At 51.9% G+C, this 27,068-nt stretch overlaps 3 protein-coding genes across 7 annotated transcripts; 1 reads left to right on the top strand and 2 right to left on the bottom strand.

Moving 5' to 3' along the window:
* Nucleotides 1-1,473: 1,473 nt before the first annotated feature.
* Nucleotides 1,474-12,557, bottom strand: GDAP1L1 (ganglioside induced differentiation associated protein 1 like 1; the record flags this gene model as incomplete). Of its 4 annotated transcripts, none has more annotated exons than XM_084296652.1 (6): nt 1,474-1,817; nt 4,439-4,553; nt 4,645-4,742; nt 7,053-7,280; nt 9,882-10,095; nt 12,378-12,557. In XM_084296652.1, the coding sequence occupies 6 exons, from the start codon at nt 12,555-12,557 to the stop codon at nt 1,474-1,476; spliced, it is 1,179 nt and encodes a 392-aa protein (XP_084152778.1). The 4 variants fall into 4 exon arrangements, with proteins under 4 accessions (XP_084152778.1, XP_084152779.1, XP_084152780.1 ...); XM_084296653.1 differs by having other exon boundaries at nt 7,053-7,226; nt 9,903-10,095; XM_084296654.1 differs by lacking the exon at nt 7,053-7,280 and having other exon boundaries at nt 9,903-10,095.
* A 2,923-nt stretch (nt 12,558-15,480) lies between these two features.
* LOC311215554 (oxidative stress-responsive serine-rich protein 1-like) lies at nt 15,481-20,939 on the bottom strand. 2 transcript variants are annotated; one of them, XM_084296779.1, is made up of 4 exons: nt 20,818-20,939; nt 19,585-19,681; nt 17,790-17,900; nt 15,481-17,101 (listed from the first exon to the last, which is right to left on the bottom strand). In XM_084296779.1, the coding sequence occupies exons 2-4, from the start codon at nt 19,653-19,655 to the stop codon at nt 16,408-16,410; spliced, it is 876 nt and encodes a 291-aa protein (XP_084152905.1). In that variant the 5' UTR covers nt 19,656-19,681; nt 20,818-20,939; the 3' UTR covers nt 15,481-16,407. The 2 variants fall into 2 exon arrangements, with proteins under 2 accessions (XP_084152905.1, XP_084152904.1); XM_084296778.1 differs by lacking the exon at nt 20,818-20,939 and adding an exon at nt 19,851-19,989.
* OSER1 (oxidative stress responsive serine rich 1) lies at nt 20,121-26,783 on the top strand. The gene is made up of 4 exons (XM_084296777.1): nt 20,121-20,217; nt 23,176-23,292; nt 25,151-25,264; nt 25,980-26,783. Exons 2-4 carry the CDS (start codon nt 23,216-23,218, stop codon nt 26,671-26,673), a joined length of 885 nt encoding a protein of 294 aa, XP_084152903.1. The 5' UTR covers nt 20,121-20,217; nt 23,176-23,215; the 3' UTR covers nt 26,674-26,783.
* Nucleotides 26,784-27,068: the final 285 nt, after the last annotated feature.

Below are 27,068 nucleotides of genomic sequence, written 5' to 3'. Positions count from 1 at the left end.
ATTGCAAACACTGCATACATTTGTGCATTTTGCATTTGTCTAATCCCTGCGTGCTCAACCCTTGTAACTCCTGCTCAGTATTCACAATTCCATGGCTGCCAGGTTGTACTGAGAACCAAAGCTCCTGGGAAATCCTGCAGCTTTCCAAGCCATAAAGATCATTTTTGAATTGGAGGCGATGAAACTCATACTGCTTCAGCCACAGTTGGCATACGTTCCCAAGCCGAGAGAGGCAGGGTGGCTCGGCAGGGATCACCAGAGCGCTCTGCAAACCAGCCACAGGAGGTCCTAGCGGGCTGAACGCCTGCAGAAATGTGCACTTTGGAAGAGGAATATGCATTGTTTCCACGCGAGTTTTATACCAGTACAGCTCAAAAGAAAAAGCACAAACCACCTGCACATGCCTCTGCGCATGGACATGCTTTGAAATTAGACTAGGAGTTTGTTGAACACATTTAGGAATGGGAAGCAGCTACTCCTCCCATACGGTTTATTGAGGATCTGTTTCAAAGCACGAGTAGCAGTGAGGCCCGTTATTCTTTCCAACATGCAAAAGGCACAAGAAAGTCATAAACGTGATTCTGTGCAAAGTGTCTCTAAGAAAACACACAGCGAGGAAATGACAGAAAAGAGCCCCCAATGGAAGAGAAGGCCAAAGTGTCTTCAGAAAAGTCCTGAAAGTTCGGAAAACGGTTGTACTTTTTCAGAGTCCAGGTATGCTCAGGCGGTGAGAGATGCAAATCCATGAAAGAAAACTCAAGACCGAGCCAAAAGGCTAAAACAATAATTCCCTTTGTGTGCCAAAATTCAGGGTGGGAGTCAAAACAATTTATCTCAGGAGGAAAGCGTGACAGTTAAAGACAGACGTGAAATTCTTTTCTAAAAAAAAGCCCACCAAAACCAGACGTAGAAAGTGGATAGATGCTAAGAGTAGCTTAATAAAAATATTCTTTTTAACGAAAATAATTTAAAAAATGGGAAATTGAAGAATGCAAATCCACCTTGATCATGACCAGCTACTGCACCCTGCTCCCAGGAAAGCCTCCGAGCATGACAGAATGGCTTCTAGAAGAAGAAAGTCCCCACTAGTTACACTTGTGAGATGTGGCTGGTGAACACTTCGGAAACAGATGTCGAGGACCGATTGTCCGAGTCCTGTGGTGTTCCCATCTCTCCCAGTGGAGCTGGCCTGCACCAGTGGCACTTCCCAGTGGGCACGGGGAGCCAGTGACCCCCTGAGCCTCTCGCTGGCGTTGAATACTTAACCCTAAAAAAGGCATTTACAAGTTGATGCTTTTGTCGTTGTTGTTGTCTTATTTCCTTGCAGTATACTTTTCTACTTCTAGACTATGGAATGTTACATTAAACAATATAATTAGTCATACCTTGCTTCAAATTTCATTACAGTTACTGAGGCTTCATCATAATTTCACACAGCACAGAGACACCAAACTAAACACCAAGCAGCCAGCATTAGATGTATTTTTTCTTTAAGTACCAATAAGCAAAATATCCCATTCCCCCCAGCGATCCCATCAGGAAGGAGGCTCCAAAGAAGGAGGGAGGTTTCCGCTTGACCAGCCGGAAGGCGTTGGGTACCACCGCTGAGAGCAGCGTGGTGTGTATGTCTCCCAAGACTTTCCTGAAGGCAAAGCGTTTCTGTATCCTGTCGAAGAAGGACTGTAGGTTAGGTCTGCTGCCGTCTTCCCAGTATTTCTTAGAGAGTCCTAGAAACTTGAGGCGATGCAGGGTAGCTCCTAATAAGACGTCGGCCAAAGTGAAGACGCAGCCGCAGAGCCAAAGCTCACACTTCTGCCCTGGAGAAAGAAGTGACAGAGGTAGGATGAGAATAGGTCCTTGGGTGGGCACTTAGAGGCTTGCTCAAAAGCTCCATGGAAGGAATAGGATTTGGATTAGACTCCCAGTGCTTTTTCTCAGCTCTCTGATGTCCCAAAAGACCAAACCCTATCTATCAGGCTGATCATTTATATATATATATATATATATGATCATTTACATATTTTATATATATATTTATCATTTATAACCTGCATGAAGATACAAATCACTCTGTGAAATGGCTTTTTGTGGTGCAGCGAGCACTTCTGCTGTGTTAGTGCTCAGGGAGCGTTTGTCCTTGGCTGCCGCTGGGCGTTGGGAGCTGTTTGAGAGGTGGCATGGTAACACGTCCTATTTTAGGGATGTGAGAAATCCTCAGGAATCAAAACCGTTTGCTGGCCCAGCCTGGCTGCTCTCCCTGTGTGCTGTCTCAGAGGTCCTGCCTCTGTCCCCCTTCAGCTCTGGGCCCCTGCTCAGGGCCACCAAAATTTGTGCAGAGAGCTGGACTTTGTGGGGAGGCAGAGCTGGGTGTGAGGGAAGACGCCACAGTGCTGATGGCCCCCAATAACAGTGACCCTGATAACCTCACCTGGGATATGTCCAGGAATAAAACAGGCTGGAAGAAGCTGGCTGGGGTCAGGGTAGTGTTAAACGCACCCCTGGTGACCTTTTAGTACTAACGAGCAGGGCAGGGCTAAGGGAAATAATGGAGGTGCAGGTGAGGAAGAAAGCACAAAGGGTACAAAACCTGGGCTCCCCCTCTACCTCTGCTGGGGCAGTGTGCTGGATATTCCTGCTTGTTGCACCTTGCAGGCAACTGCTGGAGCCAGCAAATCTGGGAGGCCGAAGAAAAACGTGGTAGGCAGCAAGAAGCCTGGCCCCTGCCCTCCCCAAGCTGGAGAGGGACAATGTCCTCCCTTGCTGGATCAACATGCAAAGGGAACCCCAAAATTTTGGGGTGCACAGAGGAGGGGAGGCTGGGAGCTGCCTGTGCTGGCACTGGGGAGAGGCGTCTGTGCTCTGCTCCCGCATTAAAATTCCTGGTTTGCCCCAAATCCTTAGTTTTGTGGCTCTGCCTTACAGGTGGGGTGAAAAGCCTGCGTGATGCCCTTTTGAAATCGGGGGGAGGTGGGAGAGGCCCCCACTGCACCCTGTGCAGGCCCTGCTGCAGCTGGGCTGCCAGAGGGGTCAGGTCAGGGGAATTACTGGTAATTAGCAGGCCTCGTTTGTACCCGCCTGGCAGCCGGCCTAGTCCTGCCAGAGGCACAGCCCGAGCAGACAGATTGCCTGTGCCTAATTAGTCAGTAAATATTTTCAGTGGCTAATAAAGTGTGGGGGTGCTGCAGCTGGAGACTGCTGGGCCCCAAGGATGCCGTGAGGGGAGGGGCGGGTGCTGGCCTGCCTTGTTCCTCGGCACCCCTGTGGTGTGCTGGGAGGTTTGGGGGCAAAAGTGGCTTTTCAAGAGCAGCCCCCGCGCTTCTGGCACCTCCGAGGGCAGGTAATGAGGTGAATTCAGCTGGCCTCTCCTCTGGGATCTGCTAACGAGGGGGTTCGTTGGATGCAATTAGGTCAACGCACCGTGCTGCTGTGGGCTTCCAGCAGGTCCCCAGCCCCAGGGCTTTTTGGGGTCTCGAGGGCCCCTTGGTGCCACCCTGTGTGATGCATGGCTCCCAAGTGGAGGTAGCTGTGGGGTCACCCCCTTGTTAGCATGTCTGGGCTGTGCTCCATCCCTGGCACCTCTGGGTGTCCTGGGGATGGGGTCAGGAGCCCTGCTCAAGTGGGACTGGGGGGGATATGGAGGTGGCAGCAGGACAAGTGATGCCCAGCTGTCTGGGCTCTGGGGGGGCTCTCAGTGGCTCTCAGCAGTGCTATTTGATGATGGGGGCTGGCTAGAACAGCTCCGTCTCTCCTTCTGCTCTCTTATGTGGGCTCTGTGCCTCTCACACTTCTCAAGGGCCCCCAGATTTCCCTGCCCTCATGCAGTGGGTCAGAAGTGGCAGTCCTGGAACCTGGCCACTCGGTCCCTGCGTGTGCCATGGGTGCTCACCAGCACCCAGGGGCCGAGGACTACGTCCCTGCTCCTGGGCTTTCAGCAACCTGTGCTCCTCATGGCACAAGAGCTGGGACTGGTCTGGTCTTCCCAGAGCTGGGCAACCAGCGCTGGGTCACAGCAGGGCCTGCACTCCTGGGGATAGAGGGAGCCAGGAGGGCGAGAGGACTTGCTGGTGACACGCGTCTATGTGGTGACACACAGTGGCACAGGTGCCAAAATCGTCCTGTGCTGCCAGAGGTGATGGAGGGCAGAGCAGAGGGGCAGAGGACCAGTAGGATTAGTGGCTGGTTGGTGGGTCACTGGTGGCCCTTTGTTGGGGATGTGCCATCATGCTGCAGTGACCTTGGATCTCCTGCAAAGTGGGTGTGAGGACAGAGGAGCTGCCTGTCCCCTGCAGTAAGCAAGGTGTGCGGGCTCCCAGAGCAGCCTCTGCCTGATCCATACAACCTCCACGGAGCTCAATGTGGTCTTTCACTGGGCGTGAAGCCATCAGCCCTTCCCAAAATCATGCCTGGGCTGAAAACCGCCCCATGCAGGCAGCCCTACCTTGGTACTCCAGCTTCCTCTTCTCCAGCTCCGCCTCAATCTGGTCCAGCACCATTCCCAGCTCACCAAGGATTTTCTTCAAGTAGTTCACATTGTCGTGCTCCAGGATCTTGGCCTGGGTGGAGAGCGGAGGTGAGGGTGGGAGTTGGATGGCCGGGTGGCCATGTGTCCCTAAAGCCATTCCCCACCACCTCTGAGCGGCTTACCATGAGCTTCTTCTGCTTGGAGAGGTACGGCTCCGTCAGTGGCGGCTCCTCCTCATGGTCCAGCTTCATCAGCTCCGTGCTGGCGTTAGCCAAATGTCCTGGAGGGAGACACGAAGAGGGGCTGCGGGGGTGTTTCCTCCCCGCTGAGAGGTGCTGGCTGTGTTTGGTGGGGTAGGGACAAGCTGGGGCAGGCAGAAGCTGAGGCCTTAGGAGGTTTCCCTGGTGAGCTGCAGCCTCATAGATTTTTACAGCAAGAAAGTACTGTGTTTGGTGAGCTCAGCGGGCTGAAGGTGCAGTTTTGGAGATATGCTGTCCTGCAGGTGAGCCTGGGAGGCAGCTGAGCTCCCTTCAAAGAGTTTGATTAAGGGGGATTTGCAAGCACAGTTCAGCTGTTTTGTTTGAAGAAGAGACTTTTTGATGCATTAAATGGCTTTGAAGTGCTGTTCCTCTGCTAAAAAGAAAAAAGAAAGGACCAGCACGAAGGCTCCCTCTGGGGCCGCGTTCCCTGGCTCTGCTGGGAGCAGGGCGGCTCATCCCCTTTGCTGAGAGTGTTGCATGGGGCGAAACCAGGCAGAAAACAGGTGCCTGCCCCAAAGGGCTGGCAGAGAGGCATCCAAAAACTGGGGCAGAGGGGTCAGGTTTAGGCAACACAGCTGATGTTTGGTTCAGCCTGGCTCAGTCTGCTAGCCCTTTCCTAACAGCAAAGCTCTGTGCCAGATGGAGCAAAATTCAGACCTCAGGTCCTAGGCTGCTGCTGGGATCTGGGCAGCAGGGATCAGGGCTGGTTTGTTGCAAGAGCTGGCGATTGCCTAACGCCAGCAGACGTGTTCACACCAGCCTGAAACCACGCAGACTTTGCCTGTTGCAAGATCTCCTTGCACAGAGCAGCCTCTTCTCCTCTGCAATGCACAGGCAGAGGGATTTGGTAGGAAAAGACACAGGGGAAGGGAGAAGGTAGTAAAACTGCACTAATGGGGGGTTCCCAGTTCTTCTGCTCTGCACCTTCTGCTATTGCCAGCCCAAGGTATGCCCCTGCCCAGAGCGGAGGCTCTGGGGAGCCAAGGTGGCTGTTTTACTGTTGTTGGTAGCCTTGGAGGTCAGACCTGTGCTGTCACCGCAGGTGTCCCTGCCCCAGCAGAGGGGTCCCTGGGCTCAGCTCTGTGCATCCCCCAGCCCAAACACAAAGCTGCCATCCTGAGCCGTGCCTCACCCCACTGCCACAACGGAGCAGGAGAGGGACTGAAAGGAGGGCATGGAGCTGTGCCTGGGCTGGGAGCAGAACAGCGTCTGCGCTGCCTGATTTACAGCCCCGTGGCTTACATCAGGTGTGTCTGCCACCTTTGCAAGTCATCCCGGAGCTGCTGGGATGATTTCCCAAGGGAAGACTCTCAGCATTTCACCACCAGGGTGAATTTGCATCCCGGCAGCATTGCCTGCTCCTGCCCTGCACCCTCACTGCCCACCCAGCAAGGCCCAGCCCTGCTCTCCCCAGTGCACCTGCTCTGCTCGGGAGAGCCTGGCCCTCGGTTCTCCTCCTGGGGACACATTTCCAGGCCCTTCCCCAGCACGGTGGGGCTGCCAAGCCATCCCCTGGGGCCATCAAGGGCAGCACCACAGGGAAGCAGGGCACCCCCAGCACCAGGGCACCTGAACTGCCCAGCCATCGCACAGCCCCTCCTCTGCGATGGTTTGGGGAAAACGCCACCAGCCAGGAGCTGTGGAAGGCGAGAGATTTTGAAACATCTTGGCAGGCCCTGGGCAGCATGGTGAGTCAGGCGGGTGGTGTGAAGCAGTGCAGCAGCACGCTCTGGGGAGGGGACCGGGCTCTGCGTGATGCCTTTATCCAAGGCATGAGTTTGGGTCCCTGCTGTGGGAGGTAAAACGTGACTTTGTTATGGGAACTGCTTGGGGCTGGAGCCTGCTGGAGGGGGGAGATGTGGGGCAGGTCGGTGCCGTCCAAAGTCACTTTTCTGGAGAGAGGCTCTCCAGGAGCGAGCCCAGCTGCTGAGTTATATTGAGCATCATCAATGTTTCATGAGTGCTTGGAGGCTGCGTGCTGGCTGGTGCCAATTCATCCACCCTCTGCAATTCAACCTCGCTCTGCTCCCCCGCCTGTACCCTTGGAGTTACCGGAGGGAAGAGGGGGAGCGGGAAGGGAGCACCCCAAAAAGAGCTGCATGAGGATGCACTGAGCGTGGTGACGGCACTGCTGGGGAGGGAGGCAGCCAGGCACCCAGTGCCTTGGGAGAACCCTTGGAATAGGGGTGATGGGGGGCACCCCAGAGCCAGGAAGCCCCCCCAGGGCACCTGCAGCTCCCGGGCAGCTCTGCTTTGCCATTTTCCCTGCCTTGCCTGAAGGAAGGGCCGCGGTGCCATCCCGCCAGCCCCCTGCCCCAGAGGCGACTTACTGCGGATCTCAGCGGTCGCGTACTTTGGGATCATGGAGTCGGTGGTGAGCTCGGGGTGCAGGATGCAGCCGTGCGTGTAGGCGTCCATGGGCAGCGAGTCCAGCAGCTCCCGGTACTGCAGCACCCGCGAGTGCAGCGGGGTGCCGGGCTCAGGGATCAGCTGGGGGACGTTGTCTGAAAGGGGCAAAGGAAAGCTGTCAGCAGTGCGGGGCTCGGGGGGGTTAGCCCCTGCTGGAGCCCAGTTTGCAGTCCTCTGGTTTCACAGCCAAGCAGGGGAACGAAACATTTCCCTTCTGCAGAAAGGAGCCCAGACCTGCAGACTCTACACCGGTGCAATGAGATACCTCATTTTTTTGAGTCTCCTTGAAAATCCCATTCAATATAGGTAATGAGGGTGACAGAGCAAGGAGCCGAGCACCTCTCCCCTCAACTCTCATCCAGTGCTGAAACCACGGGAGCATCCCTCGTCCCAGCAGCATCCTCGGCCCGTTGTGCTTTCCTCACTCTCACTGCATGGTGGTTTGCGTCCTGCTCCTTTATTTCATTTACAGCTCAAAATGCGCAACAGATGACACCGGGAGGAGGGAACCATTCCTGTCGTCTCCTCCAAGAATATCAGGCCCGTTTCTTTATGGGATTGTAAAAGTTTATGGCTTTTGCTGATAGTTAATAAGCCCCCAGATTTACTGCTGGGGCTCAGCAAGCCGGGCTGTCCGTGTGTTCCTTGCTGGCCTCTGGGGCTGAGCAAAGGGTGCAGCAGCAGATGGACTTTTGCAGATGTGGCTGATGCTGCTCCCTAATTAAGGACCCAAAATAATGATTCTGGCACTGCTGGTGGTGGGAGCGAGGCAGGGCAGAGGCCGGCCCAGCAGGGACAGACAGCAGAAGCTTGGGCAGCTCGGGTATTGCAAACCTTCTGGCACCTCTGACCGGGGGACTGGGTGGGGGGTTGGATGCAGACCCCACAACACACAGCAAGGGGAGGTGACAGCAAGAGCAGAGGCACCCGATGTCCCCCCAGCTCCCTTCGAAGCGATTACACGCTGCTGCCTGTGCTCCAGGTCTCCAACTTTGGAGTTTCCACAGGAGGAAAGCTCCCGGCTGAATGGAATGGTGACAACCAACCTGCAGCCTGCGTGCTCCCTCCTCGTGGTGCATGGTCAGCACCCAATGGGCTGGTACCAGGGCTGGAAACCAGTGTGCCCAGTGCCACAGCCCCGTCCAGCAGCTGGAGGGAGTGACCACGAGGAAACAGGAGCTGCTGGCTGCCAGCCCACGTCCTTCACCATCCTGCTGGGGGGACAGTGTTTGTTCAGCCTCTGCACGCTGCAGCTGATCTGGGTGGTGCAGGTGCTGTGGTCAGCAGCTGATGGCCCATACAAAGGTGGCCCAAAAAAAGGAAAAATATTGGTTATCGTGCTGGCATATAATGGTAGCTCAGCATAACTAGCAGAAAAAGATTCCAGTCCTGGAAACAAGCTCTGTGACTGCTCCTTCTAATAGAGGCATTCCCAAGCCCTGCGTGTTGCTGCAGGGTGGGCGATGCCTCCTCGGACCACCGCAGTGCCACCCTGGTGGTGCTTTTTGTCATTAATTTTGGTGGGCCACGGCTCCAGAGCAGGTGGTGCAGAAGGGGGTGATGGCCCTGGGCCATCCTTCCTCTCCCCAGGTGCTCCCCTCATCACGTTTCTCAGTGGAAAGTTAAGAAAATGCACCTGGCTGGAAGAGCTCGAGGGCAGGAGTCTCCCCAGAGCAGCGGGGAGGGAACACCGCGTTCCTCCACAGCAGCAAAGCTCAAGTGACAGCGGAAAGATTGTGTTGCCAGCTCCTGAAGAAAAATACTTGCTGTGTTTTGGAGGGCGAAGGAAGAGGCAGGAGCAGTCTCCCTGGTACCTGTGCTGGCTCCCGGCTGCTGCTGCAAGGGGATATTGCTGCCTGTCCTCCCAAAAAAAGAGCACAACATCCCCTGGCAGGGCCACAAATCCCCACCGTGCTCGGAGCTGTTCCCTGCCTCGGTGTTAGCTGATGTCCCTCCCCTGCTGGGGCAGCGTGCTGCCAGCAGATGCCTCGTCACCTGCTCCTCGCAGCACCCGGGTGACGGCACCGAGTGGTGCGGGGACTGCAGCCCCACGGGGCGGTGAACCTCGGGGCCCCCAGGGTGTGGGGCTGCCCCTCCTGGGAGCCGCTGCTGGCGAGGGCTCCCCCATGGGATTTGGGGTGTCCGTCCATCTGTCCCCACGGCGGGGAAGCGCCATTCCTCTGCTGAGCAGCACGGTGAGGCCGGGAGAGGACAGCAGCTGAGGCTGGCAAGGCGCCCTTGCTGGGGGAGCTATTTTGAGATGGTTTTGATGTCTCTGTCGCAAGGGTGATGGATGCTGGGGCGAGCGTCGTGATGCTGCAGCCAAAGCTCCCTGCTTGGCTTTGAAGTCCCCCGGCTGAGTGTCCCAGCTGGGCAGCTGCAGAGTTGGCAGAATGAGGGCAAAGGGGCTCGAGGTGCTGCTTGCCATACAGCACCGCTCAGCATCCCGGGGTCAGCCGGGCACTGCAGCCCTGCCCTGTTCCCCTTCCCAGTCCCCTCCTCTGGATCCGTGTCACATCACCCCACAGTCTCCAGCACTGCTCCCTTTGTTTGACCTCGCTAGGGCCATTTTCCCCACACCCTGCGAGGCCTCAAGGACATTTTTCATGGGAAAACGTGAAAGCGTTGGGAGGGCTGCTCGGTCACTGCTCCTTTTGGGGACAGCTGAAACTTTGCAGGGAGAGACGGCTGCATCCAGCCAACAGCATCTCACTCAGCCCTAAATCTCCGCTGCGATGCAGCTCGGCCACGCGGCTCTGCCCCCCCCTTACCTCCCGTGAAGTTCTTCTCCATGTAGTCGATGATCTGGTTGTAGTCGCTGATGATGTTGTCCCTGTGGATGATGACGGGCACCTCCTCCCCCAGGTTGAGCCGCATGAACCAGGGCTCCTTGTGCTCCAGCAGGGGCATGCTGACGTCCCGCTCCTCGCAGGGCAGCCCCTTCTCCGCGATGACCAGCCGCACCTGCAGCGGGGGACGGGGGGGAACGGGCCCAAGCTGGCCCCAAAAGTGCTGCGAGGCCATGGGGCACGCATCGCCCCCTGGCACAGCACCGTGCACAACTCGCTCCCCCTGCAAGGAGCCAAGGTGAGGGTTTCCCTTGCTGGCAATGGATGGAAATATCACGAGGGAGACCCGTGCCCACCCAGAATCATGCAGAATTTGTCACTTCTGTGTGGTTGGTGGCCTGCGTGACACACAGATGAATTTAGGGATGGGGTCCTGGGGCCCTCAGCAGCAGGTGGAGGCAGGCAGAGGTGGCAGCTCCCCAGCTGGGGGGGATCTGTGATGGGGCTGTGGGTCCCAGCTGGGCAGGGCACCCTCACACACCCAGAGAGGAAGAAGAGGAAGAGGAGGCGGCTGCAGCAATGCTACGCCTTGTGCCCAGGGGATGCTTCAGCCTGGCTGGAGGAAACACGGGTGGAAATTCAGGTATGCCCTGCTCTTGGGGTCAGGCTCTGGCTTTGCTGGGCACGTTTTGGAAAAAGGCTGTGTTTTGGGGAGGCTTTCAGGCAGCTGGTGTACTCCAGGAAGCCCTGGGAGCAAGGAGAGCCCTGCCTGTGTTTTCTCCTTCTCCCTGCTGGAGCCCTGCCCTGCCTCTTGTGTGTTTCCTCGGGGCATAGCTCACCCCCTGCACCCCTTTGTGCCTCCTGTACCACGGCACTTGGTCTCCCTGGTGTCTGCTCCTCTCCTTTCCTGCCAGGCTGCCTCTGGGGCAGCCCTGGCCCCTTGTGCAGACAGGAGCCCAGTTGGGGGAGGGAGCTGGGCACAGGGCTGGGTATAGGAATCGGGTCCCTGCTGGGCCCTGGGGTGCTGTGCACAGCTCAGCATCCTCCTCGGAGAGACTGGCTGCTCTTTCCTGTGCTTGGGGTGTTGTTGAATGTGCACTCAGGATCCCATTTCAAGCTTCTGGATTATAAAAAACCTGACCATTGTGAACCAAGTATGTCAGGCAGGCCAAAACACCCCGCAGGGATGTCAGAGAGCCATGTTTCTCAAAACTGCTGAATGAAGGCAAATCACTTGCTTTCCTCCAAGCAGCAGCAGCAGCTAAAAATATGTCTTAACAAATATAAGCATTTCTATGAGCACTTCAAAGTTCCTGGGGAATTAGCCATTAATTATTTATGGGGCTGACAAATTAATATTTTTTTTCCTTTTAAGTCGGGCAAGGAAAAGCCTGCTTCCCTCAATAGGAAATTGCTCCCAGCGTTTTCTTCCCACCCGAGGGACAAACCCTGGCTGGGGCCACCCCAGGTGCCCCCATGGGCTCCCGCTGTTGCCCCGTTCCCTTTTGCCATCGGGACCTGAGAGCGGGTCCAGCAGGGACCAGGCAGGGGCAGCCTGGGGTGCTGGGGTTCCTGAGGGTGCCTGTGACCCAAGGAGGGGTCCCAGCTGCTGGAGGCTGTGTCAGCAACAACCAAAAAATAAATAAAAGCCCCCCTGTTGCCTGCTGCAGCCCGGAGAGCGTCCCCTTCCTGGTGCAGATCCAGATCAGCACGGTGGGGCCGAGCGTGTGCGGCTGCCCTGCTGCATCGGGCGCCTACGGGCCCGTGGTGCACACGAGCAGATGGGGACATCGCTGCCGTGGGGCTCCCCAGGGCCCCATGGGTGCCCCCCAAGTAGCTCGCTGCCCTTCTGGTGTCAATGGCAGGGGAATGACAGAGGGGCCGGCAGGAGGTCAGGTTTGATACGCCGCTGCTGCGCCGCAAAATGAGCGTTTACCACCACCCAGAAATGGGGTTTCTGGCTGTATTCCCCCCCCCCCCCCCCCCCCCCGCGGTGCCTTGCACAGGACTGGGATTTCCAGGCTGCTGCAGCAGTGCCAGGGCAAAATGTTCCCGGCACGGGGCCGTGTCCTGGGGTCGCTCCCTGCTCCGGGAGGCGCGGGGGTCCCGCGGCCCCCAGCTGCAGGGTGGTCCTGGGCTCAGCCTTTGTCTGCACGCCCCGCCACACGAGAGGGGGTCGGGAGCGAACACAAAGCAGAGGCGTCTCCCGCTGCAAAGCCTGGTCTCAGAGCCACAGCAGGATTTGGCTGAGCCCCCCCCTCCCACATCCCTTCCCCAGGGAGATGCTGTTGAAACGCAGAAATGCGGGTACAAAAGAGCTGACCCGGCACACGCCGCTCCCCTTGCCAGCCTGGGGAAAGAGCTGCTGGCTCTTCCCCGAGCCCCCTCCTCCCGAGGCAAGGGTGAGCCCTGGATGCTGGAGGTGATTCTTGCCGAGAAGCCGGCCGAGCGCTTTACCTTTTGGGAGCTGAAGGACTGGGTCCAGTGGTACAAAACCAGCCTGTCCTGGGCTTTGAGAGCGGGATCTGTCGGATCCTGATTTTCCTCCCCATCCTTGCCTTTCCCCGTGTCGTTTTCCAGAGCCGAGATGGGCCACCAGCTGCAGTTGGTGGGAGTGACATTATTGGGAGTCGCCATGACAGCCTGCGAGCGGAGGGGGACGATGGAGGAGCCGCGCTAGCCCAGCATCACATGGGCTCCCGCCAGCAGCATCACTCCCGGGGCAGCTCCAGCTCCCTGCGCCCCGGCGGGCACGGCGTGGGCACGGCGTTGGCGCGGGTGGACGCGCAGCCCCACGGCTCCTGGCCGCGCTCCCCGGGGAGCGGGCACGCTCGCAGCATCGCCGCGATGGGCGAGGTGGCGCCGGGGGCTCCCGCTGCACGCCTGCTGGCTCAGCAATCCGGGGCAGCTCCGAGCCTCGATGTTTCCCAGCAGGGGTTAAAGGGTTTTCGCTGTCGTAGGTAGGGCTGATGGGTGATAAATGGCTTCAGCTGCGGATGCCGGCTTTAAAATGTCCAGCGGGCGTCTTGCCTGCTTTACAGCCTTGAATGGAAAGCAGCAGCAATGGTTCTTTATGGATATTCAGTGCTTTTTGGAGAGCACGAGTCTATTCCTGGCTAACGGGTGTTGTTAGGGGCTATTTCACAGTTAGCACGGTGGGACAAAGCTGTATGGCAGCGGGGTTTGTGCACTTGGGAAGCTGAGGGGTCCCTGTGGCTGTTGCCCTCTGTGCGCTGCAGGCGTCCCAGCAGGGATTTGCACAGAAGCATCCCAGCAGAGATTTGCACGCCCTTGTGTGGCCAGCTGGCACGTTCCTGCACACGCCAGCCTGGCAGCCTGGTGGTTTGGTGGCACTTGGCCTTGTCACGCTCCTTGTCCATCTGGCTGGAGGCAATTCCCCGCGGGTGGGACTGGCTGCCAGAGAGAGGAGCAGTTTTGGGGGGTATCGGCTCTCCCCTTGGTGTCCGGACGTCCTGCTCTCAGGTGATGGGTGCCAGGGCTGCAAAACCTTGTTGGTGGCCTTTGCTGCTGCCAACCGAGCAGCTTGGTGGCTGGAGAAGGAGCCGGCCCCAGCGCCGAGCTGCGTGGTGCTGCCTGTACTCGGCTGGCCCTGCTGCTGGCCCTCCGCGGGCAGGCAGCATCCTCTGGGGATCTTGTCACAGGGAAGGGGCATCTCTGGCTGTAGAAAAGGGAAGGAACAGCTTGGGGAACCAGAACCGTGTCCTCCTGCGGGTCTGTGTCTGGCAAGCTCCATCTAGTGGCACGTTTGGTGCTGAAGCTGCTGCGCAGCTGGGAATGGAGCAACGAGCACCCGCTGCATCCCTCGTGTCCTGCGGGTCTGCGGCCCCTCTGAGTGCGTTCATTTACCCAGCGCCTTGCTGGCCAGAGCAAAATCCCAAATCCTTGCTTGCCAAACCGAGCAAAAGGGCGGGATCGGTGCGGGCGCCTTTAGCGGGGCCTGACCTTGCCTGACCTTGCCATCGTCCTGGCCCCAGCTCCACGCGGAGCTGCAGAACTCAGCCACAATCTGGTGTTTGTTTTTTTTTTTTGTTTTGTTTTCTGGGTGTCCTGATTCAGCGTCTGCTGATGTAAAGCTCAGCCAGGGCTCGGTTTGGCTTCTGTAAGGTGAGAAATAAATGTCATCGATCCCAGGTGCCCTTCTGCATCACGCTTCAGTTGAACTGGCCCTGAAATTAGATAGGCAAGTCGCTTGTAAAATGCTGCGGGTGGAGGGGGGATGCTGAAAAAACACATCCTGGTGCTGCTGATGTAGGAGGGACGGCGTTAGGGCGAGAGGGACAATATTTGTGGGCTCCAGCTGGCATCAGGTTCCTCCAGACAAGCTCTCCTGGCCTTCGGGCAGCCCCCTGGGAGCAGGCAGACCGCAGTGAAGGATTGCCTCGATTGCCTCTGGTTTTATCGACGTTACGCTGCTGTGGGTAGAGGAATGGCAAGGAACGGGGTGTCAGAGGGGACTGAAAACCTGCAGGGGAAAAAAGGAAGGGGAAGAGAGCCCACAGGCTGCCCCCTGTCCAGTCCCATCAGCAGGTGGGTCTGAGGGCTGCAGCGCTGGTCAGGGCAGCGGTGCTGTGCAGACGTTCCCAGACCAGGGGCTGTTTGCTAAAAAAGCCTGAGTTTCCAGTGAGAGTTTGCAGGCTGCAGGCCTCACTGGATGTTTAAGCACTCTCACAAATAGCAGTTCGGGCAGGATATGCCACCACTGAGCTTTTGCCTCTTTCCCCCCCCCCCCCTCTAGCTACTAGTTATCCTGCCTTGCGAGGAACTCCATGGAAACGTGCCCAGAGAACCCTTCCTCTCGCCCAGTCTTGTGGCAATTTGAATTCACCTCTCGCCTCCCTAAACCCCTGGATGTATCTTGGACTTGCTGAACTTCCTATTTCCTTCCTTCCCCAGGCACATCAGGCCTTTGAAAGAGGGGACGGAAACAAAACATGGAAAAGAAAATTAGCACTTTCAAAGTGGAAATATCCTTTGAAAAACAGCAGCAACAAATTAAGTACCTACACATCCCTGTTCCTCCTTCCTAACTCAGAGGTAGGTAAGGGAGATAAGGAAGACAAAACTTAGAAATCAGTTACCTTGAGAGTACCAGCCAATATTGCTTGCTAAGTAACTGTATGAAGTGGCAAAGCTTAAGAGCAACGTAAGCTTTAATGGTATTCTCACATAAATTTACTTGGATTTCTTAAGAACTTTTCACCTGAATTTAACAGAAGCATAGCGCAGAATTTCGGGATGACCAGAATAAAAGCAGAACGCAATCACCTGGAACGTCTGTGACTTCTCTAGCACAGAATGCAAGGCCAACAATCTGTTACCTATTTGTATACAACTACTTGCGGTTCCTTGGCTTGCTGATCACTGATCTTGAAACATGTAAGTAAAACTTGCACTACTTTACTCGAATGCAGCTGTTTAGCACGTGCTTGCCTCTGACACTGAAAGCAGACTTTTGGTTATTTCTAAAAACAAAGCAAAACCAACCCATTATCCTGGGGGAAAATGAGTGTAAATCAAATTATTCAGGCTTTAATTTGTTGGGTTTTGACAAACATTTATTAATGCAAGTCTCAGCAACAATTTTCTTTTTATTTCAGTATTTTCAACCAGATGGAATGTTATAGCTCTACACCACAAAGCCTGTATGATACACAATCCTTGCATTTCCCAGCTCCAAACTGCTTTGTGTATCAAACGTGCACAAACTGTGTATAGATGGCTCCACAATCTCCACGTCTGAGACAGCATGGCCCAAGAAACTGTTAGCCTGCTTTGCTCTCCCTTAAATCATTCCATCTGTAAAGCACAAATAACAAAATATATCTTTGCTTCTAAGAGCTTCACTTATCTGCAGAAAAATAGAACTGCTTAAGAGTGAGCTAGTTAGATTACAAAAGGGTCCAAGCACACACCCACGCACTCCAGACCTCCCCCCAAATCTGAGAGGAGGAAGCACTCCCAATTGATCCAACTAAAAAGGAGCCAGGCAGTGTTCGAGGAAAGGTGATGCATCCTATCCAAAACACTGAATGCCTTCTCATTCTTCTTCCTAGAGCAGGATGAGGAGGACAGAGCTGTAGCCATGAAACATTTCGCTACGTATTGGGACACGTTAAGAATGAACTTTCCAAACACTGCAAAATTTCAGAACAAAACCTAAACGGTTCTTTTCCAAAGACACAGTGAGAACAGAGTACAGAGCTTGAATATCCACAGCACAAACCAAAAAACAAATGGAGTTTGTTTGATCTACAGTGCTTTTGTTAAGGTATTTAGAGACCTTAGTGCATTCTTTTTAGAACTAAGCTCAGAAACTATATTCCATTTTTTATTTTATTAGAAAACTAAACTGTATGATGCAAAGAAACATTTGATCAAACACACAACAGCTAAAACATGGCACTGACAAGGCTATTAGCCCAACCATTGCTCCGAACTCTGAATCACGGTTCTCTATTGCTTTCAGTCAAGTGTACATCATTTCTGCCATGTGGGACATCTTCTTAGGAATATATAAGTAGTATTCCATGTAGCCTGAAAGATCTTCAATAGTCACATCATCCACAAAGGCTCGAGCTTGCTCAGAACACGACCTGGGAGAACCCGATGAGGCCGCTCCACACGGGGACCTGTTCTGACGCGAGCAGGCGCGTGCTCCCAGGACTGCCTTCTCGCACTCAGACAGGACGCTCCGTAACCCAGAGAAAGAGTACACCTCCATGGAGCGCCACTGCCTGCACTGGCACTTCTTGTCCGTACAAGGGCACTGCTTGCCATTGCTAAGCATGGATAAGGACTGGAAATCTGAGGTTTGGCTTGAGTGCAAGCTAGTCTCGAAGGACGAGGAGAGACCGAGGCAACTCTCCCTCGACTTCCCCAAAGGCTCTTGAGTGGTGGAAGCTTCCAGAGGTTCAGTTCTGGCTCTTCTGTCATCACTGGCCTCAAAGTGAGAATCATGCCTGTCCTTTGTACCGTGTTCTGCTGGAGCAAAAACGTCTGGAGTGACGTTACTCTTTGACACGTCTGACTGGGTTTTGTGTTTCAGCTGGCCGCTGGCTTTCATGTTGCAGTATGTAAACTTGGGGGGATGCAGGACAGGGGACTTGGAACGTCTGCGACGTGGAACTCTCGCCGATCCTCTCGAAGGCTTTCTCACACACCTGTGGGGTTGTAACGGGTCAACAGGTATGTAACGACAGAATCTACGCCACTGCTCAAAAATGTGGCTAACTGTATATGTCTAAATAAATGCGTGTGTACATAATGGTGTGTGGGGTTTTTTTGCTTTTTAGAAAAATCGGATGACTGGTGGCATACAATCTCTGACAGGAACAGTGGAGAAGCCTAAGTGAACTGGAGCTCCCCCAAAGGAGAGATCCATAACAACCTCCCTGTTTTAAAGGTACCTCCCCCAAAATCTTTTGTTGAAGGTGCTTGTCATCCCAAACTGAACTGGAATGCAGAACCTGGTATCGGTTAGAGCTGCTGGCAGAATTACACTGAATATCCAGGTACTTCAAAACAGAAATAAAAGAACCCCAAAACGGGTGAGAGAAAGGTGCAAACATTAAAGACTTGAAGAGAAGGATCTCTGAGGAGATTAGTGGAAAAGAAAGGTTTAGGTACCTTCTCTCTAACAAGAGGCAATATTTTTTTTATTTTATTTTTTTTAAGTATTTGATAAAAGCCTCTAAAAAAATCGTATCAAACAGTTATGGTAAATATTTGCAATAGAAAGGAAAGGAAAGATATGTTCAGCCACACAATTAACAACAACTTTCAGTAGAAACAGTACACAAGATTTAAATGTCTCGATACACGTATGGTGCAGCTAACGGGATGTTTTACCCATGCCATGCTTCCTTGGAGCAAACAGACTGTTGTTTGGCTCCATCCACTGCTGTTCTTATCGGTGTCCTGAGAATCGTCCCGTCGCCCACAGACAGAGCTGCAATACATCTAAGTAAAGAGGAAAATGTCACATTACAATGGTGCCTCAACATATGGCTTCAAAGATCTGAATGCAGCCTCATAGGTTTAGATGCTTAGCGAGGACAATTCAGTTTGCAGCCCTGACTTCCTCTGTAGTCGGTGGTTAGAAGCAGGATCTTACGGAGATCTGCCCAACCACCCCTTTTCTGTTGACCACAGTTAAGTACCTAAAAATAGGTGGGATGTGAGGAAACATGGCCAAAATGCCCAGAGGCTGATGTCATGCCCTATTAGCAACAAGATGACACATTAAAGGAATGTAAACTCATGTTCCAATTATTTTTGTCTGACAATAGCTGTTAAAGATAGACTCCTACTCATCTAAAATGCAAAGTCAGGATCCCACAGCAGCAAGCTGAGGAATAGTCAGAGAAGTGGATGAGGTACAGCAACAAACAAGGAGAGAGTACCAATTTATTTCTCATTAAAACTTCCAGATAAACGTATAATGGGAAAAAAATAAATACTTCTGGCCCTGGAAGTCCAGGCAACAAACATACCTTACCTCGCGTGCCTTACCACAGTGCTCTGTGCCTAGTTCAGTATGGAAGTACAAGCAATTACAGAGATGCTCAACAAAATATCAACATATGGATTTGACAGCCAGATATGTGATTTAGAACACAGGACAGAAAATCCTAAGTACGGTGTCTGAAATTCTAGTAGGAGAGCCAAGCACCCTGCCCAAAGTTCATCTTAACAGACCAGTCGGTAGGTATTAGCTGTTCAAAACAAGATCTTTTTGGGACTGAAGAGAGGTCATCGGGCATCAACCAGAATTCCACACTGGCAACACATTAAGAGCAGTATGGTTAGTAAGCACTGCTCCTTGCTTCTCTCAGATCTATAGAACAGGTATTTTTTTCCACATTTAACAGAAAACATCCTCAAATATAGAAAAGGAGTAGCAAATGAAAATGTATTTTTATCGAGCAGGGGAGGTCATGAGTTCAGAGTATTGATGGCTATGGAGATGAGCTCATAAGCCAACGTTAGTGATCAGTACAAAAGCTTTCCCTTATGCCGGCGAATTCCCAAAAGGCTTCAAGTGAACTATCTCACAATGTATTAGCCTACATCATTTTATTATCTCCTGCTGCAAAGGAACAAGCTTATACTACATATTATCTATGTATTTGGTGCGTTATCAAATGTTTGGGGTATAAAAATGTCCACAGACATTTTACTCTGTTATCTTCTGAAATAAGAAATTATCAGTGCCCGCATTTAGCCCACATGCTAACTGCCAGTGAGGCCCGGCTCTAGAGCAGCACAAAGTTTGGGTACTCTTCTTCAGAGGCTCTCCAGGCAAATGCTTGTGTGCTGCAGTAAACGATGATGAGCCTGAAGGCCCCGGCATTTCGATAGAAGGATGAACAAGTCCCGTGTCTCACAGGGTGACTAAAGCTACCACAGCAGGTAGAGTGGGTCTGGGCGAGTCACGTCACGGTTTCACGCCGTCACTGTGCAACTTCAGTGGGATACCGAGCCAAAACTAGCACCAGAGCGCTGCTCTGCTGAGCGGGCAGTGATAACGACCGCGTTGCGTTTCACGCAATGAAGTTCCCTCCCCCCGGAGCCTTCTCCCAGCCCAGGCAGCCTCCCACCGGCAGCCTGCCCCGTCGGGGCCCCCCCGGTCCCGCTCACTCACCCCGCCGCGTCCACCCGCAGCTTTTTGAAGGCCAGCTGCAGGCTCTCCTCCTCCTCCTCCTTGGCGGCCATGGGGGGGCCGGGCCATGCGCCGGGAGCTGCAACACACAACGGGGGGGGGGGGGGGGGGGCTCTGTGAGGCGGCACCGAGCTCCAACGGGCTCCCCCCGGGGGCTGCGCCTCAGGAACTCCCCGGGGGGGGGGGGGGGGGGTTAAAGCTCCCCCGGTGCCCCCTCCGCCTGCTCCCAGCCGCCCCCCGGGGCCTACCCCGTCCCGTGGGACCCCGCCCCGCTCCGTGAGGCGGCCCCGGCCCCGGTCCCGGTCCGGCCGCTCCGCCCAGGCCGCGCTCCGTGAGGCGCCCCCCGCCCCCCCCTCCCGCCTCGCTGCCGGGGCGGTGCCGGGCCCGGAGCACAACAGGAACTGGCGTCAGCGGCGCGGGGCGCAGCGCGCATGCGCCCTTCGGGGCTTTTTTTTTTTTTTTTTTTTTTTTTTTTAAACTCCCTCCCTCCCCCCTCCCCTCCCCTCCCCTCCCGTTCCCTTCCTGCCGCGGGTTCGCGTCCCGCCGCCGCCGCCGCCGCATCCCGGGCCGGGCCCCGCCGCAGCGCTGCCGGGCGGGGCTGGGACAGGCGGGCAGGTACGGGCCGGGGGGGCCGGGGGGAGCTGGGGGGCACCGAGCTGGCCGCAGGAGCTGGGGAGGGGACGGGGGAGGGCTGGAGGATAAACAGGAGGGGTGGGGGGAATAGCAGGGTTGTGGGGGCAGCGGGAGGGCTGGGGGCAGCCTGGCGCTGTGTCCCGCGGATCCGCCAGCCGGGAGCTGCCGGCGGTGGCTCATCGCTGGGTGAGGGCCCGCAGGGAGCTGGGGCCTGAGGGAGGAGGCTGGAGCTGGGCGCGCAGCTCCGGAGGGGCTCCGTGGGGCGGGGGGAAGCCTCGCTGGGGTACGGCCCCCGTGCGGTGTGTGCCCGGCTCTGGGGGAGGTCCGAAGCGCTGCCCTGCTGGGGGGAGCGCCTGTGCTGGCTGCTTCCCCTGGGGTTTGCTCCGCCGTGAGCCACGGGCAGTGAGTGCCGCACCGTGCCGGGACCCGTCCCCAAGGCACGGCCGAACGGGGCCGCATCCGGCCGAGCAGCGCCACGAGAGCCGCCCCCCCCCCGCTCACTGGGGCCGGGAGCAGGGGTCACCGCCCCACACCTCCACAAGCCGCTGAGCCTCTGAGGGGCGGGTGGCTCCTTTTCTTTACCCAGACTTCTTCTTTTCCACGCTACAGAAAGCGCAGAGTGTTTCCTGGTGTTCAGACAGAACTTCTCGTTTTCCAGTCTGTGCCCTTAGCGTCTGGCCCTGTCCCCAGGCACCACCGAAAAGAGCCTGGCTCTGACTTCCTTGTGCCCTCCCCTCGGGTATATTTAGACATTACGACCCCCCCGAGCCTTCTCCGGGCTGAACAGCCCTCGTTCCCCACCTTTTATCACAGGAGAGGTGCCCCAGTCCCTTACCCATCTTTTTGGCCCTACTCTTCCCAGTAGCTCCACATCTCTTTGGTACCAGGGAGCCCAGAACTGGACCCAGCGATCCAGGCACAGCCTCACTGGTGCTGAGCAGAGGGGAAGAATCGCCTCCCTTGACCTGCTGGCAATGTTTTGCCTGAAGGAGCCCAGCATACCATCAGCGTTCTTTGCAAGCAGGGCACATTGCTGGTTTGTGTTCCCCATTCAGCCCATTTATCCAGCCTGTCAAGGTCTGGGTGGCAGCACTATACCCTCAGTGCATCCACATCTCCTGCCCATGCTGTATCATCAGCAAACTTGCTGGGGCTACTCTTTGTGCTGTCATCCGGATCTTTGATGAAGGTGTTAGGCAAAAGTGGTCCCACTATTGACTGCTGGGGTACACCGCTCGTTACTGGCTTCCAGCTTGACTTTGTGCCACTGTTCCCCATCCTCTGTGCCCAACTGTGCAGCTCATCCGGCCTGTGCTTCATCAGCTTCTCTGTCAGGATCTTGTGGGGATCTTGTTGGAATCTTGTGTTTGAATACCTTACTGAAGTCAAAGTAAACATCCACTGTTCTCCCCTTGTCTGCCAAGCCAGTCGTGTCATCATAGAAGGTTATCAAGTTGGTCAAGCGTGACTTCCCCTTGTAAATTTTTGAAGAAAAAAAACCACACTGATGATCTGCTCACAACCCACGCAGCCAGGCTACCACCAAATGGCCCCCTTTTTCCAGAAGCACTCAAGTCAATCCATTGGACTTCTGTCCTGTTAAAAAGCAGTTTTGCAGAGACCTCAGTAGCAAAATACCTCTGTTTAAGGGCTTTGATGTGTGGTAATGGAGACTACACAGGTGAAAAGTATGTTCTTTTCAAAACATATAAAGTGAAGCAGGTTAACTGGCCAGGCAAACTTCAACAAATGCTGAGCTTGTGGTGTAGAAATGAGACTTTTTTTTTTTTTTCTGAAATTGGGATAGTCTTGATTGCCAAGATGTGTAAAAAATTTCTTTTGGGTGGGTGGTATAAGCAAAGTTGAGGATTCTGGTTGTTCAGATTCTTTCACAGTCTTGACCAGTTTTTGTTGTGAGTTTACTGCTTCTGGTTTATTTAATCCAAATTTGTATGTCTGTATATTGCCTTGCAAACTGAAAACAAAATCATGACAACCCTGGAAATGTTTTTATTGGTACTTTTTTAAAAACAAACAAACAAACAAAAAAAAACTTGTAAAACTGAGGAGTACGGCATGCAAAAATCATCACTTCTGAGTCCTGCTTTACTTTTTCTTTCCAATAGTCCAGTGTGTGTGAGCAAAAACAGATGCAGCTTAACTCACTTTGACTATTTTGGTATTACGTGAATGTAATTAACTTTTTTATTCAACCTGCTTAAATTTGGACAACTTATATTTAATTTTAATGTGTTTTAAAAGCAGTGTGTTCTTTGTCCTTTGGTCCTCCATGGTAGCAGTAGCTAGTCGATCATAGAGCACATCAGGAGGTTGTGAGTCTGACGTGACTCACTGCAGTGTTTCATCCAATTGTAATGTAAGAGGAGAATTTCAACCAAACACCTGGGATCTAGAAATAAGAAAAAAATGTTTAGCTTAACACTTTATCTTGGCTTAAGAAAGGTCTGTTTTTTTTTGTTTTGTTTTGTTTTTTTTTTGTTTGTTTTTTGTTTTTTGTTTGTTTTGTTTTTGTTTTGGTTTGGTTTGGTTTGGTTTTTAATATATATGTAACATCAACTCCCGTAGTTGTATAAAGTTGGCTGTTTCTAATGTTTTTTCTTCTCACCTTTTCTGGAGTTATCCTGGTAGCAGCTCAGACAAATGGAAGAGTCTGTCTAAACTTTATGCAAGATGCTCTTGCCACCAGATTTTACTTTAAATTGCTAACTCATCAATGCATTTGTATGAGAGACTGTTGCATAGTTGGGTATCATAGAGTTTGTTCTGAATCAACTTTCAGAAACGTTCTGTTAGAATGACCTCAGCTTTGTGCAGTTTGCTGTTTGGAGCTTACTTTCATGTATTGTGATGCTGCTGGGCAACTAATGTTTTTAATGAGGTATCAGTTCTTAGTTTGGTATGTCTCTTTTCTGATTTTAGCAGTATATGGTGACTCTGTCAGCATCTGACCGTCCCAATAATGAAAACAGAAGCTAAGGATGGAGAAGAGGAAAGCCTGCAGACAGCGTTCAAAAAGCTAAGAGTTGACGCAGCTGGGTAAGTAACAACACAGGGAGGTACAGAGTTAACATATTACAAACGGACTGGAAGGGAACACCCTCTGTGCTCAATCTGAAGGAAGGAGGTAATTCCAAAAGGTTAGGCACTGAAAGCCTTCATTCAAGTTAAATGGAAATAAATTCACTAGCTGTAGACTGCACTTCGCAAGGAATTGTGATTCGTTCGATCACTATTAGGTCCCAACAGGATTGAAACAAACCTAATAATAAGGAGCAACTGACAGCACATTTGAAATGAATTTTGGCATGAATCTGGCTGCCAGAGGTCATATCCATAGCACTGGAGCTGTACTCGAAGTTAGCTTACTGCCATGGCTTTAAAGGCCTGTCATGAGAATAAACTCCAATCTTTTCCCAGGAGAGAAATGTTCTTTCCATATCAGTAAAGGAGGGCACTAGCTGCAATGCATGATTCCCACTCAAACTATTTTCATTGATGTTACTTACAAATTTTCTGTTTATAACCAAAACGCTAAATGGGAAGGAATGCTTTTTGTGTAGTCTTGTTTCATGGGAGATCTCAGATGTGGCACTTAACCCTGACTGTCCCAGGAAGAAGAACACAAGCAGAATGTGTCTTCTCTGTTAGAGACAATCATTTTTTTATCTAAAATATACAGATGGCTTCTATATAATGCTTTTTTTTTTCTGCTGACAAATGGGTGTGATTACATATTTATTAATATACATATATATTAATATTATATATTATATTAATACTGTATATTAATAGAGTACTGAATTTCAGTAAGCTATTGGCAGTGACGCAGTTATGCTGGTGACGGAAACAAAAGTGTAAGTAAGGCAGTATGCAAGTATCAAGTTGGTAATTGGAATTACTTTAGAAGCTAAATGGCAAGTAGAGGGACTTCTAAAATTATCTTTCATTTAAGTAATTAAGCTCATTAGGAATCTATCACCACCCAAGTGCCTCTCGATACTTCGGTATCCTCAGTCCCCCTCCCCCCCAAGTCAGGCATACTTTAGTTATGGTAGTTTTTACTGTCGACCTTCAATTTACTACTGTGTTGATGTTTGTTAAATGGAAAATAGCAGGTGCTTGACTGATAGGATAGTCTCTTAAATGTCAGTTAATGCCATCCTACAACGGCGTGCAAAGACTTATTTTCACTTTTCAGGGGATCAGCCCTGCTTAAAAAAAACAATTTAAGAAAAAGAATTTGGAAAATAATTTCCTTGTCCATTCCAGCTTAATATGTAAAAGCACAACATGGCAAAATGATTCCTGGTATTCTTATAGCTCATTGAAAATGGTGGTTTGGAATGGTTTTATAGCACCAGGAAAACTAGTAAAATTTTTTTTAAATGATCCCTAGCTTAAATAGAAGTTGAAAATCTGTCACGATTCTGTTGCTGAAGTGATTGCACTTGCAGTAGTATGAAGAGCTTTAGTTTACATCGTCCTAGACAAAGACATGAGTGTTCTTCAGATAAACAAAGTCTATTTATGTCCAAAGAACATTTATTTTTAGGAAAGAATAGCTTATTTGTCTATGGAAAAAGAGGCACATTTCTTCAGTAGTGTTTTTCCCCCTCTCTGATATTTAGCTATTTTGTGTGCTTCATCACCGAGGTGAGGAGTTTGGATTTGCAATCTGTGTGGTTTGCTGTATGACGCCACCTTCAGCGAAAGCTTGTTATACAAACTTTTGGCATAGGAATGCGTCAGACTTGGGTCATCTTTGTGGGCAGGTTTTTTAAGACGTCATAAATAATTTGGAGTAGTCTCTTCTGGAAAAGAAGTTTCATAAGCTTTTTCATATTTATAATATGAACCAATCTAGGCTGTTATGTTTTCATTCTCTTTTTCACAGATCTACTGCTTCTCTTCCTGTTGGTGAGGGGACAAGTCCAAGAGCAGTAGTTAGAACAGCAGCAGATGAAAACAAGCCTAAGAATGTGTGTACTTCCAAGGAAACCTGGCATGGGTAAGAGAAGCTAAGGATTGTCAGACTACTTCAAATGTGATTGCATTGGAAGTGAAATTTAAATAGCCAGGTTTTCCAGTAACTGGGCCCCTAAAGAAGGGACCCACATTTATTTCATTAAAAACACTATTTAAAAATATTCCGCACTACCCTTTTCTTGTCATATGTGACTACTGTTCTTATGCACAATTATATGAAGTGCAAGGAAACGCTGTTCAGCTTTGGGTACATAAACATTATAGATGTTTCTTAATATAAATGTGAAGTGCTGTTTTTCAGGCAATCTTTTGCAGTAACCATTCAACATTGCAGGTGTCGGTATGCCTTGGGAACTAGGTTAAAGAATTTGTTTCTTGAATGTCTGTGCAGAACTTGACACATCTACTGAAACAAAACTATCCTCTTGCCTTGAGTCATTGGTTTTGTGCTGTCATCTTGTGCTTTGTCCTTCTCTTGGAGGTTATTTGTCTCCCATGCTTTACTCATTATGTAATCCTTAAGACAAGCACTTCAGGTTTTATTCCCAGGTGTTTCTTTCATATTTTATAGTGGTGCTTGACTAGAACAATGTCAAACTCCAAGACAGTGGAATACCCTGAGCAAATACTCTGATGTTAAAGCTCTTGCATGCAACACTAGGCATCTTGCCTGACGTTACCTGTAATCCAACTAGCCTTTTAGTGAAACTTCACCCACTTTTATCTTTCCATGGTAGGCCTGTGAAGAAGCCTTCAAGAGGAGTTGTGAGAACCCAGCGTCGCAGGCGTTCCAAATCCCCAATTCTTCATACTCCAAAGTTTGTCCATTGCAGCACAAAATCACATTCCACGTGCAGCCAAGTAGTGCACAAGAGCCAGATTGATGCCCCAGATGATGGCACAGGGTTTGGGATGCCAATCCCAAAGGAAGCTTGTGCACATGAACGATGCTGTATTGCTCCAGATGTTGGTCAGAAGGGAGATAACGTTGATTCTTCAGGAGCTTCTGTTTTACGGTCTACATCAGAGAACAAACAGGAAAACTCTCCCACTGCCATGTCTCTAGAATCCAAAGCAGGCCCAGAGACTACGCAGCTCTCTGACTTTCAATCTGTGTCCAAGCTGAACAAGAGTAAGCCATGTGCCTGTGCAGATAAAGCCTGTCAGTGTAAACGATGGCAAGATATGGAAGTGTACAAATTCTCTGGCTTGCAGAACGCTTTCCCATTGGCACCTGATAGAAAAACAGTTGCTGAGGATCACTCTCAAACTTTGCCATCAAGAACTCCATCAAGTTCTCCACGCTCTTGCTCTGAGCAAGCCAGGGCCTTTGTGGATGATGTGACTATTGAAGATCTTTCGGGATACATGGAGTATTACTTGTATATTCCAAAGAAAATGTCTCACATGGCAGAAATGATGTACACCTGACAATGAGGAGCACTAAAAACAAGCGTGTGGGTGGTTTTAATGTGACCTCAGTCACATTCCTGTGAGATGCGATCCAATCAATGCTCACTGTGCTTGCAATAAAAAACCTTTCTTTGCATCCTAGGTAAAGTTCATTATTGCAGCTGTACAAACACTTCAGCGTAAGCATTATAGTTTATACTTGGAATAGCTATTGAAGTAAACAGTGAGCGTGTTTAAAGAGTATCTGCTTAAACTTGAGAGATCTACTGTGGGAAATTCTACCTCATTTTCAAAATCCTCCTGTTTCATTTTGTTGGAAGGGAAGTACCTAGGTCTCCTGGTAGTTAGAGCTCTTATGAGAGAAACTTGGTGTAACTCAGCTTCTTTGAATCGACTTTGGCCTCAGTTTGTAA

Source organism: Netta rufina, assembly GCF_964035555.1.
Source record: "Netta rufina genome assembly, chromosome: 16".
NCBI classification, from domain to species: Eukaryota; Metazoa; Chordata; class Aves; order Anseriformes; family Anatidae; genus Netta; species Netta rufina.
This window is presented reverse-complemented; position numbering and strand designations above follow the sequence as displayed.

Bases quoted from the DNA above. Each gene is read 5' to 3' on its own strand.
- LOC311215554 (XM_084296779.1), bottom strand. From the start codon at position 19,655: ATGGCCGCCAAGGAGGAGGAGGAGGAGAGCCTGCAGCTGGCCTTCAAA. The intron at 17,901-19,584 runs GTGAGTGAGCGG...CTCTTTACTTAG, and splicing joins CTGCGGGTGGACGCGGCGGG to ATGTATTGCAGCTCTGTCTG. The intron at 17,102-17,789 runs GTAAAACATCCC...ACAACCCCACAG, and splicing joins TCCAAGGAAGCATGGCATGG to GTGTGTGAGAAAGCCTTCGA.
- OSER1 (XM_084296777.1), top strand. From the start codon at position 23,216: ATGAAAACAGAAGCTAAGGATGGAGAAGAGGAAAGCCTGCAGACAGCG. The intron at 23,293-25,150 runs GTAAGTAACAAC...TCTTTTTCACAG, and splicing joins CTAAGAGTTGACGCAGCTGG to ATCTACTGCTTCTCTTCCTG. The intron at 25,265-25,979 runs GTAAGAGAAGCT...TTTCCATGGTAG, and splicing joins TCCAAGGAAACCTGGCATGG to GCCTGTGAAGAAGCCTTCAA.